Source organism: Microchirus variegatus (assembly GCF_963457635.1).
Source record: "Microchirus variegatus genome assembly, chromosome: 15".
Lineage (NCBI taxonomy): Eukaryota > Metazoa > Chordata > Actinopteri > Pleuronectiformes > Soleidae > Microchirus > Microchirus variegatus.
In genome coordinates this window covers 24,216,411-24,237,648 of record NC_139816.1, presented here as the reverse complement: position 1 = coordinate 24,237,648, position 21,238 = coordinate 24,216,411, and the positions used below count along the sequence as shown (strand labels likewise).

General features: G+C 42.5%; 2 protein-coding genes across 2 annotated transcripts in view; both read left to right on the top strand.

The window, feature by feature from the left end:
* The first annotated feature begins 664 nt into the window (after positions 1–664).
* xrcc2 (X-ray repair complementing defective repair in Chinese hamster cells 2) lies at positions 665–4,573 on the top strand. Its single transcript, XM_083901695.1, has 6 exons — positions 665–726; positions 1,369–1,450; positions 1,564–1,599; positions 1,944–2,093; positions 3,476–3,752; positions 4,242–4,573. The coding sequence occupies exons 1-6, from the start codon at positions 706–708 to the stop codon at positions 4,522–4,524; spliced, it is 849 nt and encodes a 282-aa protein (XP_083757821.1). The 5' UTR covers positions 665–705; the 3' UTR covers positions 4,525–4,573.
* Positions 4,574–6,132: 1,559 nt separating this feature from the next.
* Positions 6,133–21,238, top strand: part of LOC310937535 (histone-lysine N-methyltransferase 2C-like) — a 60,385-nt gene continuing 45,279 nt past the window's right edge. The window contains 9 exon segments of the mRNA XM_083901818.1: positions 6,133–6,346; positions 7,557–7,772; positions 7,865–7,946; positions 8,095–8,669; positions 8,760–8,939; positions 9,035–9,057; positions 9,654–9,737; positions 9,846–9,955; positions 10,052–10,196. Of these exon segments, the coding sequence (XP_083757944.1) occupies positions 7,558–7,772; positions 7,865–7,946; positions 8,095–8,669; positions 8,760–8,939; positions 9,035–9,057; positions 9,654–9,737; positions 9,846–9,955; positions 10,052–10,196 (1,414 nt within the window). The 5' untranslated portion in view covers positions 6,133–6,346; position 7,557.

Here is a 21,238-nt window from a genome sequence, read left to right as displayed (position 1 = left end):
TCTATCTATCTATCTATCTATCTATCTATCTATCTATCTATCTATCTATCTATCTATCTATCTATCTATCTATCTTTTAAGCCGTGTCAGTCTTGACTGTGGGTGATGGGGACCCCTGCTGGTGCTCTTTATTTAGGCAGGTTAAAAGTTTTCAACAATATGCATTCACATACTTAGTTAAAATAATTATAGTCTACTTCTCCTTCTTCTAAACAACCAGCTGTTATAGCGTCACTAACCAAAAATATATGTCCTACATACCGGTGTATAACGAGAACGGTATAAAATGTATGAAAATTTTTGGTTCAAAACGAAAAAACGAAACAACCGCGGTAGTTCCGTTTCTCGTTAATTGGTTTCAATAATAAAAAAAAACGATCAAAACGTCAACGGACCGGGAATGTCTTCACGTCAGCAGCTGTGTGTCTATTTACATAAAGAAAAGATTAATTTGTGTTAAATCAATTTCAGTAAGTAAGTAAGTAAGACTTAAAGAAAAGTGACTCACTCACACACACGCGCGCGCGCACAGATTATGGTTGCGCTCACCGGGGGGCGGAAGTGAACTGTGTCAGTTACAAGTAACTTGACGACGCTGCTGTGGCATTACGGTAACGTCACCTCCGTCGGTTACGGTAAAAAAAAAAGAGAGAAAGACAGGAGCGGGAAGTGAAGTGAGATCAACATAAGAAGAGACGGAAAAGAATGAGTGAAAGCGGCGCTCAGGTGAATGAGTGAGCATGTCAACGTTACATTTGATAAATAATGTGAACATTATTGTTGATGTTTGACCTCTTTTTATTTATTAAAGTTTCTGACGAGTTTTCAATGTCTTTCAATATAAAAGCCTGAAAAAACTGCTGCACTATTTCAAAGTAAAAGACCTGATGAAGTGAATCACCAGCTGCAGAGCTAACAATGAAGCTAACACTAATGCGAACAATGTTACTGACAGTAGTGCTAACGATGTTACTGACAGTAGTGCTAACAATGTTACTGACAGTAGTGCTAACAATGTTACTACAGTAGTGCTAACAATGTTACTGACAGTAGTGCTAACAATGATACTGACAGTGATGCTAACAATTTTACTGACAATAATGCTAACAGGGTAGCTGACAGTAATGCTAACAATGTTACTGACAGTAATGTTAAAAGTGAAGCTAACAATGTTACTGGCAGTAATGATAACCATGTTACTGACAACAATGAAGCTGACAGTAATGCTAATACTTATGTTGACAGTAATGCTAACATTGTTACAGACAGTAAAGCTAACAATGAAGCTGACAGTAATGCTAATGGTGAAGCTAACACTAATGCTAACAGTGAAGCTGACCATAATGTTATGCTAAAATGTGTCAGCAGGTGTTCGCTCGGACAGAAGATCGTCGTTGTCTCACAGACATCGAACCTCGTCTTTTTCCTGATGACGGTGGACCAGCCTATGGTGACTGACCACACCCACTTCCTGTCAGCTAAAAGTTTATGTGATTGTGACAAAGAATAACAATGTTGTCGTCATGGGAACAGAGTCATGGCTGACATAGTTTGTGTTTACAGGTGAAGTCGTGGAAGTGTACGGTCCAGAGAGGACAGGTGAGTGTGTCTGTGTGAGAGAGTGAGAGAGTGTGTGTAAATGTGTGTGTTTGAGAGAGAGAGAGAGTTTGTCAGAGAGAGTGCGGTTGTGGGAGAGTGTGTGTGCATGTGAGAGAGTGTGTGAGAGTGGTGCTCTCCGTAATATGTGTGTCTGTGTGTCTCTGTAATGTGTGTGTCTGGTGCTCTCTGTAATGTGTGTGTGTGTGGCTCTCTGTAATATGTGTGTGTCTGTGGTGCTCTCTGTAATGTGTGTGTGTGTGTGTGTGTGTGTGTGTGTGTGTATGTGTGGTGCCCTTCTGTAATGTGTGTGTGTGGTGCTCTTCTGTAATGTTTGTGTGTGTCAGGTAAGACAGAGCTGCTCTATCACCTCCTCTGTCGATGTGTCCTGCCAAAGTGCGCCGGTGGACTGGAGGTGGACGTCATGTTTGTGGACACAGACTATAGTCTGGACATGTTTCGACTGGTCAGCATCATAGACAGCAGGCTGTCTGCAGGTATACACACATATACACACACACACTGATCCAGTGCCCCCTCAGGACAAGCTCCTCTTCTTCATCAAACAAATAATCAGGGTGTAATTAGAGAGTTTTCTTATTCCTGTCAGCCAGATTTTTGCTCAGCTCCTGCTCCTAGACCTTTTGAGATCTCTTCACCGGTCCAACCCTGGAACGTCCGGCCGGAACCAGGGTAGTGTGGAAATTGAAGATACTGACCCTTGTTACTGACCCTTGTCGTTCCTCCGCCATATTGGATTGAATAGAAAGCGAAACTAAACTTTCACAAGTAACACATTTTGTCCGATCTTCACGAAACTTGACGTACATGATCCTTGGACCAAGCCTCACAGAAGTTACCAGAGGGATTTTTGATTTTCGGAAGCATTTGCCCGTCACAGCCAGACGAAATCAGCAGTGTAGCTGCCAAACAGGAAGTTAGCTCATATATTCGGAACACTTTCATGTATCGAAACCAAACTTTGTACATGAACTCAAGATTCCAATATGACGAAGCACAAGATCTGGAAAAAAAAACAACCATTTAAACCTTTTGGATATTTCACACATTCATTTACATGAAAAAAAATAAGGTAATTGTACACCTTCATCACTGTCCCTACACTATCTAACTATTTGCTGTAGCTCTGCCTTGTCACACATTATCGAGACTATGCCATGGGGTTGTATAGGCTGACAGGTGATTGTGATTTGGAACCATGTGTTATATATACCCAGCAAATTCAATGCATTTCACAGTCATGGTGTTGAAATCTATCTTGTTTCATTGTGTGATGATAGTACAAAAGTTGATTGGAGAGTAATATTCCAATGTTTACATCTATAAAAGCACACAAATGAATATATTTACGGAAGATTATGTATTATTGTGTTGCTTTGCAGTGTTTAAAGACTAGCAATGCATTCTGGGTAGGCAGCGGCCATTTCACTGAAGCTATAACTTACTATTACCCGTGCAAACATTATTTAGTTGCTTTGCATCCACTGGGTAAAACAGGCATATTTATATATCCATAGACATTATTTCCTGTTGGGCAACATTTGAGATTACATGTTGAACCTGTCAGCAGCGAAAACAGAGGTTAATCTCACACTTTTAATGTTAATGCATTTATACACTAGGTGGCACTGTTGTTACATTTCACATCTAAATACGGTTAAATCATTACAATTACTGTGATATTATGGTATACAAATATGTTCTATGTGTCTGTAAATCGAGAAACGGCTGTTACAAGCTGCTTGCATTAGTGAAATGCACCCGAGCAAGCAGTTTGCTGTAGTTTCCCCGGAAATGCATTCTAGTTACATCTACAGCTTGTATTTGTGTGTGTGTGTGTGTGTGTGTGTGTGTCCAGGTCTCTGCAAAAGCTCGCCCTCTGCTGGTTCAGATGAGGAGGTGCTGCGTTCGTGTCTGTCTCGTCTACTGGTCGTCCACTGCTCCTCCTCCTCCCAGCTCCTCCTCACCCTCCACTTCCTGGAGAACTCCTTCTCGTCACGACCAGGCCTCGCTCTCCTCCTTATTGACAGCATCTCCACTTTCTATTGGCTGGATCGCTGTGAGGGGGGGGGCAGCTTTTCTAAGCAAGAAGAGAAGCTCAGCAAGTGTTCTGAGCTTCTGGCACGACTGCTCAGGTGACCTTCAATCCTTCAATCCATTAGCAGGTTCCAGTGGTTCATGAGGTGCTTCTTGTGTTTCTTTAGGAGAAGAAGACTCCAGGTGTTTCTAGACAGAGAAGTTCTGGAGGTTCTGTCTGTGGTTTTGGAAGGAACTGAGGAGATTAAAGTCGTCACTTGGGGAGAGAAGACGTTCTTTAGTGAGAACTAGTGATCCATTAGATCATGAGGGTTCCATTATGTGGGTCTTCTCGGTGAGCAGGTTCTAGAAGTTCACTGATGACTTCTGGTCCTGTAGGTCCGGTATGTTGTTCTTACTGTAGTTTTGGGGTAGGTTTGTGGATGAACCAGTGGTTACTGAGACATGTCTGGTTGACACTGAAGGTTATGGTCTCAGGACTTTTAGAAGTTTAACAGGACAGTTTGTTTAGATGGTGGAACTGAACCAACCACAGATCTGTTGAATGTTGTCGCTGTAATTGTCTGACCTGTGGCTCCTCTTCACAGGGATTACAGAATCACTGTCTTTGCCACCTGCCATGCCATCAGGAGGATTCACAGTGGACCCTCCTCAGACTCTGACCGCCCGTACCTCTGTCGCTCCTGGCAACGTCTGGTGACCCACCGGCTGCTGTGCTCCCGACAGGGGGCTGCAAACAACATGGCCAGTACAGCAGGAGGCAGCAGAGAGCAGAAGCAGATTTTCACTGTCCACTCCTCCTCCTCTGGGACAAAGGCTCACAGAACCAGCTCCTTCCATGTGACAGATGGAGGAGTGGACTTCACCTGAACTGTGATTGTTGTTTTGTTTTATAAATCTCAGGAGGTTTTCTTCTATATTTCCCTATCCTGAGACTGAATTACCTGCTTTTTTCATGTGTTCTGGAGGTTTGTACTGGATCAGAGAGTCCACGGTTCTGCAGGTTTAGAATGTTCTCGTAAGTGTTACAGAAATAGTTCATGATGACACCTACATCTGTTTAAGTCTATGATGTCTCCATAATATCTTTTTCTTCATGTTTGCTGGTGTTGTTCTAACTACACGTGTTAAAATGTAAAGAACCTTCATGAGTGTGAAAGCAGAACATGAGGTTATTCATGTCCTTAAGTTGTCATGGTGATGGAGGATGTTGTTCCTGGTTGTCTCTTTCAGGTTCTCATGTTCAGTTAATAATAAAAGTTAAGATTTATTGTTTGATATTTTTTATTTTTTTGTCTTTATTATGAAAATAAAACTTTGTTTTTTGATGAAGCTGCTTTTGGACACTGTTAAGTAGCAGTCCGGATCCTCATAGATCCAGTCCAGGTCCTAAAAGTACGGTGGCCCAGAGGTGCGAAACGCAAATCACAAAATCACAAACATTCGCTCCAGATCCAGCGGCACCCTCCTGCTTCTCTCCCCAGAGATAAGTGCACGATCGCGGCTTGTTCAAAGTCCGACCCTCTTGACGACCATGGTCTCGTTTACAGACCACATGGGGAGAGACAGAGGAGGGTGCCACTGGTTCGGGAGCAAAAGGCTGTTGAATATCCAGCCTGAAACTGATTTCACCGCATTTGTTGTAGTATATGTATGAGGAAGCATGTAGCTTAAACCTCTTATCCATTTTGGTAGCAGGAGTTTAAGATGTCTGTCAGCCTGCATATGTGACAGACAACGGTTCCCATCATCTTCAGCATGTCCTTGACCGAAAACAGCCCCATATTCAACAGTGACCTTGAACCGGAAGTACTACAACACATTACGCAAAATAACATGCACCAAGCATACTAACTATGATTGTTAAAAACACGAGTGATGACCCTGGTCAGATACCTTTTTTCGTTTTAAGGGAATGTTTTCGTTTTCTGCTTTTGTGTTTGTGTTTTTCGATTTACGTTTGTGTTTTTGGTTTTGCGTTTATTATTTGCATTTGTGTTTTTTGATTTGCATTTATGTTTTGTGATTTGTCTTTGTTTTGCGTTTGTCTTTTTTGATTTGCGTTTGTCTGTTTTGATTTGCATTTGTGTTTTGTGATTTGTGATTTGCGTTTTTTTTTTTTTATTTGCGTTTGTGTTTTGTGATTTGTGATTTGCGTTTGTCTTTTTTGATTTGCGTTTGTGTTTTGCACCTCGGGGCCACCGTATCATAGATCCAGTCAGGGTCTTCAGGTCTGATGACACAGACCGCTTCACCAGAGCAGCCTTCATGATCCCTCCGCGGGGTCAGACACAGTTTTTAACACAACACTAACAAAAGAGCGGAATGTGACGCAGACACGTACACAGCGACGCCCTGTGAACGGTCATCACGGTGTAACCGATGAACCGAGCCCGGTGAGCGGTCCCGCTGCGATACGCTGAGCGGGACCTACTTCTCCTGCTGGCGCTGACAGGCGGTGCTTCGGTCGCTCCCAAACATGGCCTCCATGACGGAGCGACCGCTTCAACTTTAATTTTTCTCCACTTTTCGGATGAAAATCGTGTTTATTTTTGGTTGTACGATGTTCGGGAATGTTCGGTCGCGCGCTCTCAACATGGCGGACCTGTGAAAGGCCGCGCTGCCGCTTGTGAACGCGTCGCTTTAACTTGTGTGGAAAGCTGGAGAGGAAAAAGAGAATCGCATCAAATCAGTAAGGACATGTTTGTGTCTCCTGTCCACACCTGAGCAGCTTTTCACGGTGTTCTCGTGTCCTCCGCTGCCGCCGCTAACCGGACGCCGCTCGGTTAGCGTCACCGCGGTGGAGAAGATACGCACGCGCCGCTGGGATGCGCTAGTTTTCGCTGCTACTAGCTTACCTGCTAACGCTAATGCTAACAGAGACTGGGCGGTCCGGGTAAGCTAACGGCTAACAGCTTCATTCACATCAGCTGCAGGTGTTAGCATGTTAAAGGTTCGGGTGGTTGGTGAGTTAGTTAACGTCAGGGTTAACCTAGGTTAACCACAGTTAGATCTCGTTACAGTGTTTGGATCATCTGATCATCATCATCGATCCATCTGCTCATTATTAGTCATATGTTATTCTGATAGTTAATGAAGCACGTGACGTGTGATCAACACAGTTATCAATGCTAACGTTATATTTACTAGCACAAGTCAACCTGATGAATACAAGGTATTATAGTTCAGTACTAGTGAGCACAGGTCAGTATATGTTACTAAATGTCAGTATTTGTTATTATAGGTCAGCACGAGTGAGTACAAGTCGGCATTAGTGAGTATAGGAAAGTGCCTGTCGGTTACTTTCGGTCAGAATTGGTTAATACAGCTCTGTCCAGTAACGATAACAGAATTGTTAACTCGATGAATTGACTAGTTGTTTGTATCATAAAGTAATAAAATGCTGATCAATTTCTGTTGAAGATGTTGACATTTAGGTAGACATGTAAAGGAAGACTTGTTTTTATTTATATATTGATACAGCCCTGTGCAACCTTTAACTAATCCTGGTTATGTTGTCCTGTCAAGATTTAGGATCTGACCAGTCTTGGTTATGTTGTCATGTTGATCAGTGTTGAGTCTTGAACTAGTCCAGGTTATGTTGACCGTTGTTGAGTCTTGAACTAGCCCTGATTATGTTGACCAGTGTTTAGTCTTGAAATAGTCCTGGTTATGTTGACCAGTGTGTATCTCGTTCAGAATGTCGTAATGATGACATCAATGTTTATGATGATGATGATCAGAGATTATTGATCAGCCAATTATTAATACTGTGAGATTCAATTTTTTTTTACGGTATTGATCTACAAATGCCCTAACAATTGAACCATTGGTCTACAAATGCCCTAACAATTGGTAACCCTGAGCCCAAACCTGACCTGCCTCCTCATGTTTTTATTCAGAATGCCGTCTGAGGCTCAGTCCCAGGAACCTCGGGACAGAGGACCGCCCCCTCCTGTCACTCGGGCTGGACGCAGTGCTCAGCTGGCCAAAGCTGCGGCGACAAGCCTAGCCAGCGAGAGGCGCTCTCGAGGGCGACCACGGAGAGATGGTGGTCGCTCTTCCCTGCCTCCTTCTCCTCCCCCTCCTCCTCCTCCAGCTCCCAAATCAAAGAAGAAGTAAGTTTGACCAGTTTCCTAAAGCTAAAGTTGAGCTAGTTACACTGCTGGCTGTAATGCTAAGCTAACTTCCCTTCTGTGTGTGCGAACAGGGGGCGTAGTCGAGGACGAGCCCAGGTTGAAGATGAAGAGAGCATGGACACCATGGAGAAGAAACCTCCACACAAGACAGGTGTGTGATTTATTCCAGGAAGTGTTTGATCAAACAGGAAGTGACATCATGGTTGTTGTAAGATTTGTGTTGTCAGTAGGAGGCTGAGTGTCCTCTGATGTTCTCATGATTATTGTGGTTTGATGTCTGTGATCCACAGATCTGAAGGAGGTGAAGGAGAAGACCACAGGACGCCGACGATCCACATCCAGAAGGAAGTCTACCACAAACCCAGAACCTGATCCTGAACCAGAATCAGCACCCAGCCAGGACAGTTCACAGTCTAAGCTTGAAGCTGACCTTGAGCCACCTCTCCCTGACCTCACAGTCCCAGAGTCTGGTCCAGAACCAGTTCACAATACTGAGGTGGACAATAGAACCAGTCCTGCTCTAGGTGACAAACCCCAGCATCCCACCTCCCCTCTGGACCACAGTCCAGTTCAAAGCCCTGCCTCAGACCCCAGACCAACTCCTGACCCTGTGGAGGAGGAGGAAGAGGAGGAAGAGGAGGAAGAGGAGGAAGAGGAGGAAGAGGACACGCCCACTCAGAACTACAGCTCCACTCCCCCTGAGGTGGTGGCCAGTCCCATGGACCAGAGTCCTGCTCTTAGTCCCTGCTGCAGTTTTCCTGTCTCCCCATGTCCCCAACTGGAGGACGAGGAACCTGTGTCCCCGCTGTTCCACAGGACTCTGTCTGATGATCCTGGGGGCTCGCCCACGCCAAGCCTGGGCCACGCCCTAAAACGGTGAGAGAAAGAGAGAGGGTGCCTTTGTTTGAAAGAGAGAGATAAAAGATGGATTAAACACCATAACCGTTTGTTGTTCTCACCCCTCAGTCTGAAGCAGTGTGCCTTCTGTTACCGTGGTGATGACCCTCCACTGGGCCAGGGTCGCCTGGTGGTGTTTGGGCCGACGCCCGGCTACATCCCCCTCCATATCCTGAACCGCCGCGCCTCCTCCGACCGTGACAGTGACTGCCACGACCACTGCTACCACGGCAGCCAGGCCCCGTCCTCGTGAGTCACATCACTTCCTGTCTGTACCCTTTCAAAACAAAGGTCAAACATTCACATGTTTATTAAACACCTGGTATGTGTGTGTGTGTGTGTAGGTGCAACAGTCCAGAGCAGTGTGGTGAGTATTCATTCATTCATAGTAGACCTGGGCGATATAACGATTAATTTTTTTTGTTCCGGACAATTAAAAAAAAAGAAAGATATTTTTTCCTCTTACTACGGCGCACCTTTTGCCGTCGGGACCTCCCCCTCCCTTGTTCCTCATCTGGGCATGCACACAGATGCACATGCAGCGACATGGCTACTGCAAACGAGTGCGAGAATTTTGTTCCCAAAGAAGGACTAGTATCTTCAGTGATTTGAAACTGGTTTGCCCCATCTGTACAACAGTGCTCGTGAGAAAATCAGCAGAAAGCTGGATGAGGTGTCGTTTTATTCTGCAACGACGGATGTGGTCCAGTCTAACCATGCAGCTGGCACTTTAATTCCAGGAAGAAAATGGGGGTTTTTGATAAAATAAAAGCTAAAATTATTTTGAGCTGTCTCTGTCATGTGTACTTATTGTTTTCTTTATAAAGTAGGGGAAACAATTGTAAATTGAGTTTTTTGTGAAAAAGTCTGATTTTATTTTTAGGACATATCGCCCAGCCCTAATTCATAGTTTTAATTGGAGGCGGAGTCTGTGTCCTGATCTGCTGTGTCTCCATGTTTCAGGATCTTCTTCAGAGTTCCTGGAGCAGCTTGGTCTCATCGGTCTCCCACATGATATCAACGTCCAATCACTGTTTGACCCTACAGGTACAGGAAGTCACCTCCCACTTCTCATCGACCTGTGTGTGTGACACCTTTTACCTGACTGTGTGTGCATGTGTGTGTGTCTCACTTTTTACCTGTGCGTTCATGCAGGTCAGTGCTGTGCTCACCTGCAGTGTGCAGCCTGGTCAGAGGGGGTGTGTCGAGGTGAGGGCCAATCACTGCTCTACGTTGACAAAGCCATTGATTCAGGAAGCACACAGGTCAGTTTCTGTAACATGTGATCAATCAATACACATACACACACAGCCAGGATCAATACAGCCTCACAAACAGAGTGCCCCCTCTCACCTGTGCAGGTGTGTGTCTTCTGCCATCGCCTCGGGGCGTCACTGCGTTGCCAGGAGACAGGCTGTGGGCGGAGTTATCACTTCCCCTGTGCTGCTGCTGCAGGAGCTTGTCAAGACTGGAGCCAGAGACACACACTGTGTACAAGACACACAGGTAGACACACACACACACACACACACACACACACACACACACACACACACACACACACACACACACACTGTGTACAAGACACACAAGACACACAGGTAGAAACACACACACACACACTGTGTACAAGACACACAGGTAGACACGCACACACACACTGTGTACAAGACACACAGGTAGACACACACACACACTGTGTACAAGACACACAGGTAGTGTTATGGTAACATATTTGTTTCAATCACTGAATGAATCCTGTCATATTTGGAACAAGAGTCGGGACCTTAAATTGTTTGCACAAAACTTTAGATCAGCACTCATCATTTGCATGTTGTTTATCTAAACCAGTGTGCGCAGAGAGCGTGAAGCCTTGGTCATTAGTTCATTTACTTATTTTTGTGTAGGTAATATGTTGTGAAATAAGTTTACACTTGGGTAAACTATACAGGTAGTTATGTCTCGTTTAGGGATGGGGCCGATCCGATCCAGTATCGGTATCGGGTTCTGATACAGATGTAATTGACGTAGAGATTTACGATCCGATCCGTCTGTGTGTGTGTCTGCTGAAATGTTTCCACAACTGATTCCCTGACTGCTCTGCTAGCTGGCTGCAAAAAGTGGAATGGGTTTCCTGAACTGAGGTCTCTGAATGAGACGCGGAGTAATGATGCACGACTCCGTTCAGGAAATCCATTCCACAGTTTACAGCCAGCTAGCAGGCGAGCATGATTGACCAGGAGTTAACCAGGAAGTTCAGCTCCGCAACCTGCTCTCTTCAGCCGACGTAATCACAATCGTCACCGTTTTATAACACCTGCTCGCTGAGGAGAATAGTACTGACAGCAGCATTAAAACAACGAAAGTCACACTCCTCCGCATGTGTGCATGCATGTGAGAGACTCTACGCCCACAGTAAATAAAGTTAGCTGGATCTCACTCTGTGCAACAGAATTGTAAAAATAAATAAGAAAATCGCCAGGGGTCTGTAAAGTCGCTGTAAACCAGGGATTAAAACTAACTTTTTTCACCACCGTCCCGGAAACGTCCCGAAAAACATTTTGAACCGTCCCGAATCGTCCTGAATCGTACCGAAAATCTTTTTTTACATTTTGAGTTGTTACTTACTGATAATATAATAAAAACACAAAACATTATGTTGATTATAATATTAATAGTAATTTCCAGACTAGATTTGTCGTGTTGTAAATGACAACCAACACGCTCAGTCACAGAACTGTGGTCTACCGGACCTTCTGCCACTACTCCACCATTTAGTGACTGCATTTAGTGTGTTGTAGTCGTCATGAGAAGGGCCATGCATTGAGATTTGCATGAGGCTGTTTAGGGCTGTCAAAATTACTCAAAAATGACGTTTGAAAAAACACAAATATTCGAATATCTGTATTTGCTCATGATATCAATGACGCGCGCATCTGGTGTGTGCTGCATCCGCTGCATCTGGGGGCTTTAAATCAGCCAGACTGTCAGGTGATGACAGCATGACGTCAATAACAGGACGAACTAATACAGCCAGACAAAACTACTTGTAGATGTAGTTTATTTAAGTTTAAACATATTTCACAACATATTACCTACACAAAAATAAGTAAATTAACTAATGACCAAGAGCGCAGATCTCTCTCGCTCTCTCTCTCTCTCTCTGTGCATACTGATTTACAGAGTTTCCCCCAGAAAACCTGCTATTCTATTCTATTTAAAATATAATCTATTTTAAATAAATAAACAAGCAACTCTAAGCCTGTTGGGGCTTCATTCAGTGATTGAAACAAACATGTCAACATTAATGAAATGAAATGCGGCTCGAGCGGCGCACAGTGAGAGAGGAGCAGTTTCTGCGTCTCACTGAACAACACAAACATGAGCGCGCAGCCATTTACCCTTTCACATAAGTATTTCACACCGACCGCGAATCCGTTCTGGTTCACAGAAAGTGTTAAAAACTTAAACAGAAAAATTTAGTCAGTCAAAATTCTCTTTCATCCCGTGGTCGCCCCGAGAGAGAATATTGATCGTCCCGATGACAATTAATGACGTCCCCGGGACGACGGGACGGTGTTAATTTTAATCCCTGCTGTAAACGTTGCAAAAGTCGTACATATCATACTTGCCTGTATAAAGGAGCTTATTAAAGCCTTCAACAATGATGATAATAATATTAAAGCAAACAGGGCATCCATATCGGAATAGTATCGGTATTGGCAGATATCCAAATTCAGGGATCGGATCAGAAGTGAAAAAAGTAGGTCAGTGCATCCCTAGTCTCGTTGTTTCAGGCTGGCTTTACACGACAACAATCTGAACACAAACCGCAAAAGTGGCGTTGCGTTCCCACTTTTTATTTCGCGCTTAGACGAGCGTCTTTGGGTGGAAATCTGCATGCACACGGTGACGCAAAAGTGTGTGAAGTTTGATATAGTATGCATGCCAGGTGGCTAGGTGGCACTGTGAAGCACTGTCATACAATAACACCAGGAGCGCGTGCATGCGCTGAAACGTCCTTCTACTTCTCTCTAGTAGCGCTGAGTCGCCTACAGTCAAAAACCACAACATTAACTCGGCGTAATTGCTGAAATGACTCCTGGAAAGGTATCAGAGCAGCTAAGGCAACTTGACTGTCGTACAGATGGATCGAATCCGACATGTTTGTTCTGACATCAACGCGTACAGGAGGATAGCCAGCGTGACGACGCTGAAGTTTGCACCACATTCGCCTCAGGTGGCGAATGTGGTGCAAACTTCAGCGTCGAATGTGGAACCAACTTCAGCGTCGAGCCAGCGTGAGCAGCTCAGAAAACACTTTGCGTTTTCAACCCTTTAGACGGGAACGCGACAGCTGAGCGTTTTTAAGATTTCCACTCTGGAGGGTGGGTTCATTTTTTTGCGTTCTTAAGCCCCAAAAACGCCGTCGCCGTCTAAACGAAAGGCACATGTGATAAAATATTTTGTCGGTTTCACCCGAGAGCGTTGCCGTGTAAAGCCAGCCTTAGTTTGTCCTGTTATTGACGTCTGTATTTTGACTGCAATTGTCTTTGCATTCCGATTCCTCACTTCATTAGAATCATGAGTAGCTCTTCTTTGTATACGGCATAATTTTCTGGGGCCATGGGAACCTGTACTAGTGAGATATTCTACAGTATTCATGACAGACCCTCCTAAGTTAATCTATTGCAGTAATTCTATTCTCAACCACTAGAAAATGCTGTGAACACCTGATTATGCATGGAAAAAAAATTACAGTCATATACCGTAAAACCGTTCGAATTTTGAAAAATACCGTGATATATATTTTTGGTCATACTGCCCAGCACTACACAGTTGCCCACATGCACGCACTATGTATAGGGGACACACCCTGTGTGCAAGACACACACACACAGGTACCCACACACTGCAGGGTTTCCTCTACATGTAATTGATTGTGGCACACCGCCACGGCAAAATACACAGAACACCTTCAGAATTTTTTCTTGTTGTTTTTTTAAACCTTCAGGGTTTCCCCCAGAAAACCGGCTAAGCCCGGTGGTATCTCTCGGGCCCACCGGCGGCCCACAGCGTTTTTGTAAAAAAAAAAAATATATATATTAAAAGCACTGGAAATGTTATGTTTTTTGTTTTTTGTTTTTTTGAAAGTGTTATTGTAAGACATTTATTAACAATACTTAAACACCAACTATAGAGTCTTACAAAAAGAGACTCTTGAAATTAAATAAATAATATAATTTTTTTTCACTTAAAGGGACAATGTGTAGTATTTATGGGTTTATATAACCCAAAATCCACTTTTTTATACATATTATGTGCTCCTGCATTGTCTATTCACTGTATAATAGTTTTTGTTTAATTTTCGTAGTGTTTCAAAAAGTCATGTAAAATAACATGGTCGCGGGCCGCGGCTGCATAGCCACTGTTAGCAGCGAGACGCCATGTTTCTACCGGAGCCGGTAAGGACAAACGCGAGAGAACAAAACAAGCGTCTCTTTACTTGTAGCGGAAGTCCCGCCTCCACTCTCTCCGCTTCGTCTGCTACGGCCATGGTAGCTCGCCCTCTCCCTCACCTCACGAACCTCATCTGCTGACACGGAGAACGACAACGAGGACGACATTTGACCAGCTGCGGATACCGTAGTGCTCAGGGAAGGGAGGGGGTGAGCAGAGCAGCAGGTCTTTATTGTAAATTTCAGCCTCTCCTCTCGATGGCACTATAAACTACTTATTTCACCTTTAAGTTAAATATTAATTAAGTAATCAGCCAGTGAATCTTAAAACAAGCCATGCAATGGTTACATTTAAAAGTCAAATAAAGCTACATAAATATAAAAGTGGTAGTGCCCCCTCATCTGCCTCATCTAGTGCAGACAAACGGCCCTTTTATTTCTGCGCACCGCCCCTGCGCTGTTCCCTTCTCCCTCTCCTGCGCCGTCCCTCGCTCTGCGCTCCCGCGTCTCCAAGCGGTCTCTTCCAAAGCAGACTTTATCATTTCTCTACGTGTTTTATCCCCACATAAGAATAATGATCTTTATGACGAGGATGGAGTACGGTCGCGATGAGATGCAGGTGATCCGAGCAGATCTAAGTAAAACATGGTGACAGACTCTGAAGAGCAGAGCGCACTTTTCATCGTTTTCACTCCGTGGTCTTAATCTTTGTGAAAGAAGACGCTTTAACGCTGCAATTAAGGGAATAACAGATGCATCATAATAGATGAGCTGATGTCTTTTGTTAACTGCTCAAAGAGAGAGAATGTTCTCTGGTGCGAAGTGAACATCGCGGAGAGTTCATAAACTGTGCCGCACGCAGCCAAGTTTCACTTTTGCGCAGAGATTTTCCAGCATTTAACAGGTGCTGTTCCACCGTGTTGTAGCTGTGTTTCGACCGCCGAATTATCGGTGCATCCCTAAATAAAACATCTTTATTGACAAGAACGATGTAACCGTAATAATGACGCACTTGATAGCGTGGCACTTGTTTCAATCGGCACCTGGACAAGCGTGCGCTGCGCTGATTACTTGGGGGTGCATGCGCTCTTGTTCCCCGGTATAGAAAAAGCCGTGATGTATAAAAAAAAAAAATATTTTAAATAAATAAACAAGCAACCTAAGCCTGGCGGGGGGGCAGGTAAAGCCTGGTGGCCCACCAGGCTTATAATACACTAGGGGAAACCCTGACCTTGTTTTCATGTTGTTTTATGTCTATATTAATCTAAATTATTGTATAAACTGTGATTTTGGCACAAAACATGTTGAGACAACAGTCCAACATGGAGGGAGAGAAAAGGGTGAAATATATGTACCTAAGCTAAGCTAGGTTATATTTGATACAGTTTTGTTCACAACATATTACCTAGACAAAAATAATTAAATGAACTAATGGCCAAGACCGCAGACCTCACTCGCTCTCAATCGCTCTTTTTCTCCCCGCCCCCCACCCTGTGCCAATAAGGCTCTCTGCGCATACTATATTTGTTTAATTAAACAACAAACAAATGCTGAGTTATCAAGTTTTGTGCAAGCAATGTAAGGTCCCTACTTGTAGAACTTTCTAGCAGTTATTCAGCGCATTCTGTACGGAATCAGAGTGGGATCGTCATCAAAGCGATCGCAATCAAAGCCTTAACATCCAAGGCACTTCTTATATATAACCAACCCCTTATTTGTGTGTTTTCATCTGTAACTGATCATCAGAACCTGTATGCTTTGCCGGTTTACAACCTATTAAGTAGTGTATTGAATTGTGTTTAGAATAAAACCTCTTAAAGACACTCGAGTTGTCCGCCATACTTGTTCTGGTCGCTCTTTCCAGAGGGTAGTTTATTGAGCTGTAAGAAGCAGCCGATAAAAATCTGGACACTACTCTTGTCCCAAATATGACAGGCTTCATTCAGTGATTGAAACAAATATATTAACATAAATGAAACGTTTACATGCAGTGCGCGCCCACTCGTAAAGACGACAGCAGCTCCGCGGATGTGTTTTTCCACATTCGAATATTCATTTTCACTCCAGAAAAAACCAGAGTCGGGATAAATGTGTTATTGGTTGGTTAATACAGGATACGCATTATTTCTATCATTATTTCAGAGAGATTCTAATTTTTATTTTATTTTTGTATTACTGACACTTGTTAAAGAGAGATTACTTTAGGGCTAATAAAGCATGTAGAGTCTTTGGTTATACAGTAGAGAGAGATATTATTTTGTTGTAGATTAATTTTTAACTGTAAAACTTAATTTTCTACTGATGGAGGAAACCTGTTACATTTCAGATACACGTTTTGAACAGCACGTCATAACGTTAGCTTAGGTAATGCCCAGGTAAATGTTTATTTAAAGATGTTTATTTGGCTGTGTTCACTATAGACTAGTTTAGTTATTTAACTTGTATCTTTTATTTGTTGTTGTTTTGGCCTAGTGATGCTGCAAGATCCTGTTTTCAATTCTTATTTTCAATTCATGTAATGGAAACCCTATAGTAAATAATGTATTTAGAAAACATTCAGTTTGTGTCAGGATAATTTGGTAAAAGATGGATGTTGGAGCCAGCACAGGAATCAAACAAGAGTTTATTTCTGTACAGAAAGAGCAATCCCAAGGCAACTTGCAGATTCAGTCACCCTGAGAAGACTGCCAGCCCAATGGAAAATCTCTCTAGTTAACCTGTCTGGTGGGTGTGTCAACGACCCCCCCACACAGACAGAGTAGAACAAAAGGTTTCCTCCCTCCCACGGGAAGAGAGGGAATCAGGTAGACCCCCCATTGGGAAAGAGGAAGATGGGGTGTTTACGACTCAAACCCCTGTGTCTCCAACTGTTGTAAAACAAAATAGCAAATGGTCCCTTGATCTTAGGTCACTACAGGTCATACTTTTACATTTATACAATATCAATATAACATTTCCGTAACATATCCCTCCTGTTTATGCTGATTTTAAGCATAATTATAACATAAATTTTGTAGAGTGTGAGAGCGAAAACCCTTTCGAGCAGTTCAAAACATTCTATTTATCCATTATCCTTTCAGAAAGGGAAACTCTCTCACGGTTCCGCTGCCCCAGCAACCACACACAGGTACTCCATGTTACAAGAAACAGTAATCATCCACAAAATAAGCATCATTTAAAAAATCAAACATTGTTTCCATCAAAACAAAACATAAAACATCCTTACAATCTAACATTCCCTTTGCACATAACATAATTACAAACATTCACACATGTCATCCGGTAAATTTGAATGTTAAAACTTCAGTCGTGTTGTCTCCTGAAATGTCCAGACTATGTTGAATCAGTGAATCCTGTTACTGACGTTCAGGGCCCACAGTCCATTTTCTGCTGTATGAGCTGTTGCTTTCATACAGTCAACATTTTCCCTATATTTGCATCACTTTCAGACCAAATTCTGCTCTTGATCTTGTCGTACACTTCCTTGTACTTGCTCAGATGACACAATGCCATGCTCCTTCAGACTAAACTGCTGATGATGTTATCATCACAGTTCAAGCTCCTCCTCTCATTGGCTCTTCCCCTTCTTTTGCACCCCCCTCGGGTACACTGGTTCACAGCAGCCGCAGCCACTCAACTTCCTTGTCTCAAGCTGAGCTTCCACCATCTTTTCTGAAAGTAAAGCAAACCTATGGACTAGCCTATGAAGGGCAGTCATCTAATGTGGGTTATTTAATATTCAGTACATTGCAATCTTTCAAACAGTGAGTCCTTTCTGCAGCTGTGTTAGCATAAGTTCACCTGTTAGCATTCCATGCAGTGTTAGTACTGTGATTTAAACATGCAGTTATCCAAACATAATCAGTTTAGTGTTTTGGTAGTACACTTTTCATTTTATTTTGTTATTAAATCACTGTTGCATTAATTATATCAACCAAACCTTAACTTTAAAATTATCAACGGTAATGACAACCAACCACTCACTTCCATACTCACACCTCAATTTCCAACATTCAATATACATAATTCCCTGGCTAGGAGTTTAAACTTCCACTCTTTCCAAATTCCAAAAACATCTTTCTCAATTTGTTTTACCAACTGCTCTCTCTCTCTAGGTTATCCAATGGTGCTATTTCAATCCAATGACAGACTATCAGTTATTACTTTATTTTTCCTAATGACTACACGATTCATAACTAAAATTTAAACTGTTGATCTGGTAATGGAATTCTCAGTGGAGTATTAAACTACCAACAAAGATTACAAATATATAATTTATCAAATCTTCCATTACATTTATTTAATTTTTCCAAAAATGTTAAATTTGAATTTTATTGTTTCAATATGTATTTCCATTATGGTTCTCCCCCTTGCACAGATTTACTCTAAGTCTCCTTACTTTTGTTATTTTACCTTTATATGTTATTCTGTGCTTTGTAATCTTTATGAGGTCCTTCATGAAGTCAGTGTGTTCCTTAAAGACCTAAAAAAAAATTATTTAGATTTTTTTCTTTAAACGTTTAAATTAAATACCTAATTTTGTTCAAACCAGGCATTAGTTAATCTGCTAAAAATTTTAAATTTCTATATCCAAATCTTATTAGTATATCTCCACATTTGAATTGTATATGTAGCTTACTTACAGTGACTTTAATCCTGTTGTTTTCCTTTCAAAGTTTTTGAGAGTGTGAAATTTCACACCACTCGGGGGGAGTGAGCAAATGTCAGAGAAACATGATAATATAGTAACATATGGATAACCACTCCTACTTCACAGAGAGTCTTCAAGTTTCATTTCTCACTAAGCCAGTGAAAAGTACACTGCTCCAAATCACAACAAAAACAACCATTCTCACTGCTCATTGATTTCCCAATTGCCACTTACATCATTATACATCACTAAAATAACATTTACAAAAAACTTACATCAACTTACATCACCAACAATTGATATACTGTTTTAACAGTATAATTATTCAAACTCTCCAATGCACTCCTCACATTATTTACAGAGACACATACACTCAAAGTTATTTCTGCAGAGGTCAGTTTCCTATAAGTCAGTCAGATCTGTTAGTGGAGTCACGGATTGAATCAGGTAGTCATCCAATGTACCTATACCAAGTGTATGTAATTGTTCTTTAATAATGTCCAAAATTATCAAAAGATATTTATTTGGTCAGTGTGAGTTCACCCAAGGCTTTGAGAAGAAAAAGAGCGTCCCCGATTTCTCCTCTCTTGGCGATTCATTAGAAAACAACATAGCGTCCTATGTCGTTCCTCATGACCTTTATTATCTCCTAGCCTAATTGTAGATTACTTTAATTATTATTCATTTTTATTCTTCATTATTATTATTTTAACCCTATAGTGACTGTATTTTATATTTCAGATGTTAGTTGGTAACCACTTCAGTCATTTTCACATCACATCAACAACATCCACCAACACACATCTCTTATCTACAATGAGACAAAGCCATTTGCAAATCAAACAAAATCTTTTCACACCTTCATCTTAAAAACTATTTCCATTTGTCCACTGGGCCTTTCAAAGCACTCTTGAACAGCTTGAATTCTCCCATTCATTCATTCATTCACATTCATGCTCTATATCAGAGGTGTCAAACTTATTTTCACTGTAGGCCACATCAGCATACTGGTTGCCCTCATAGGGCCAGATGTAACTGTAAGACAGAATAAATATAACTAAAAATGCAAACGCAACCTCAGAAAAAGACTTTGAAGCACAGGTGATTCTTCAGCCACAATTTGACCATTTGTTGTTTTCCTTGAGTTTGACACGCATTCTACATAAACCACACTTATCAATAGCCGTTAAGGACTTAAGCCCAATTTATACTTCTGCGTAAAGTGCTCTGCGTAGGATACGTAGAGACTCTGCGTCGACGCAGAGACTGTCGAAGAGCCTCTGCGTCGTCTCCGGGTGCACGAAATATTTTTTAAGTGTCCGTCACTCCGTCAAGGGACTACGGAGACGGCAAGAGCTGCGATTGGTCCTCAGGACATGCTGAGCGAAGCTGCTCTGTGCCGGCTCTCAGTGCGCTCCGGGCGTCCTGACAGAGGCGGAGCTGATCCCCGCCGATAACGCCGCTGCCGAACTATAAATACGGCACATCTTAACACACACAGCACATGTTTAGACCCTAAATGGCCAATTTTTCGCCTCAAATTATCTTAAAACTGCGTTCCGTCACACAGAAAAGTGAGAAACGGCTTTCGCTCTCTTTCTTTCTCGGACGCCATTGCTCACCGTAGCCAGAAGCACAACAACCTTGCGCAGCGACCCCTACTGATCGGGCGGGAAATTGCAGCGAGTGTCCGTCACCACGACGCAGAAGTATAAATGCTCGAGGCGTCTCCGTGGTGACGCAGACGGATAACGCATACGCAGTCGGAGAAGTATAATGTGGCCTTTAGTGTCTTGATCAGGGACACTTCATCCTAGACAATCCTCCCATTAACCAACTAAAGCACTATATAAAACACAAGATCTAGTTAACCTTAGCTGACCTAACTCTAGTGACATTAATGTGTTAATTTATTATTACTGTTGTTTTCTATATTTTATATTTGTATGTATTTTATTCAACATTTTAATCAAATCTCAACTACAACTTTAACTTATTCTTTCCACTTTCACTACTTTCCACAGTCTTTCCTCAATCAACTTACTTTTCCTTGCTTCTCAAACAACTTCATCATTTTATAACAGTCTATTCAACATCCAAAAACCTCCAAAAGCACATGATTACCATGCACAATAAAACACTAAAAAATTTCCTCATCTTCTAGGTTCTGGTGTGTACGTGTGTGTGTGTAGGTGCATAACCTGTTTATTGTCAAGTCATTCTGATGAATCCTCAACTCATCTGGGTTTCCTTTCTCCTTCCCCCCCCAGCCTCCTTGACCTCTGCCCTTTTGAGCTTTGCATTGTCGAGCCCAATGTCCAAATTTGCCACAATTTTAGAAGCTCTCATCTCCATCAATTCTCCATCCTCCTCATCCTCCCCCTCTTCCTCCTCCTCTCCTGCCTCCACGATTGATGTTGTCTCGGAAAAACACATCA

Bases quoted from the DNA above. Each gene is read 5' to 3' on its own strand.
- xrcc2 (XM_083901695.1), top strand. From the start codon at position 706: ATGAGTGAAAGCGGCGCTCAG. The intron at 1,451-1,563 runs GTGACTGACCAC...TTGTGTTTACAG, and splicing joins TGACGGTGGACCAGCCTATG to GTGAAGTCGTGGAAGTGTAC. The intron at 1,600-1,943 runs GTGAGTGTGTCT...TGTGTGTGTCAG, and splicing joins GTACGGTCCAGAGAGGACAG to GTAAGACAGAGCTGCTCTAT.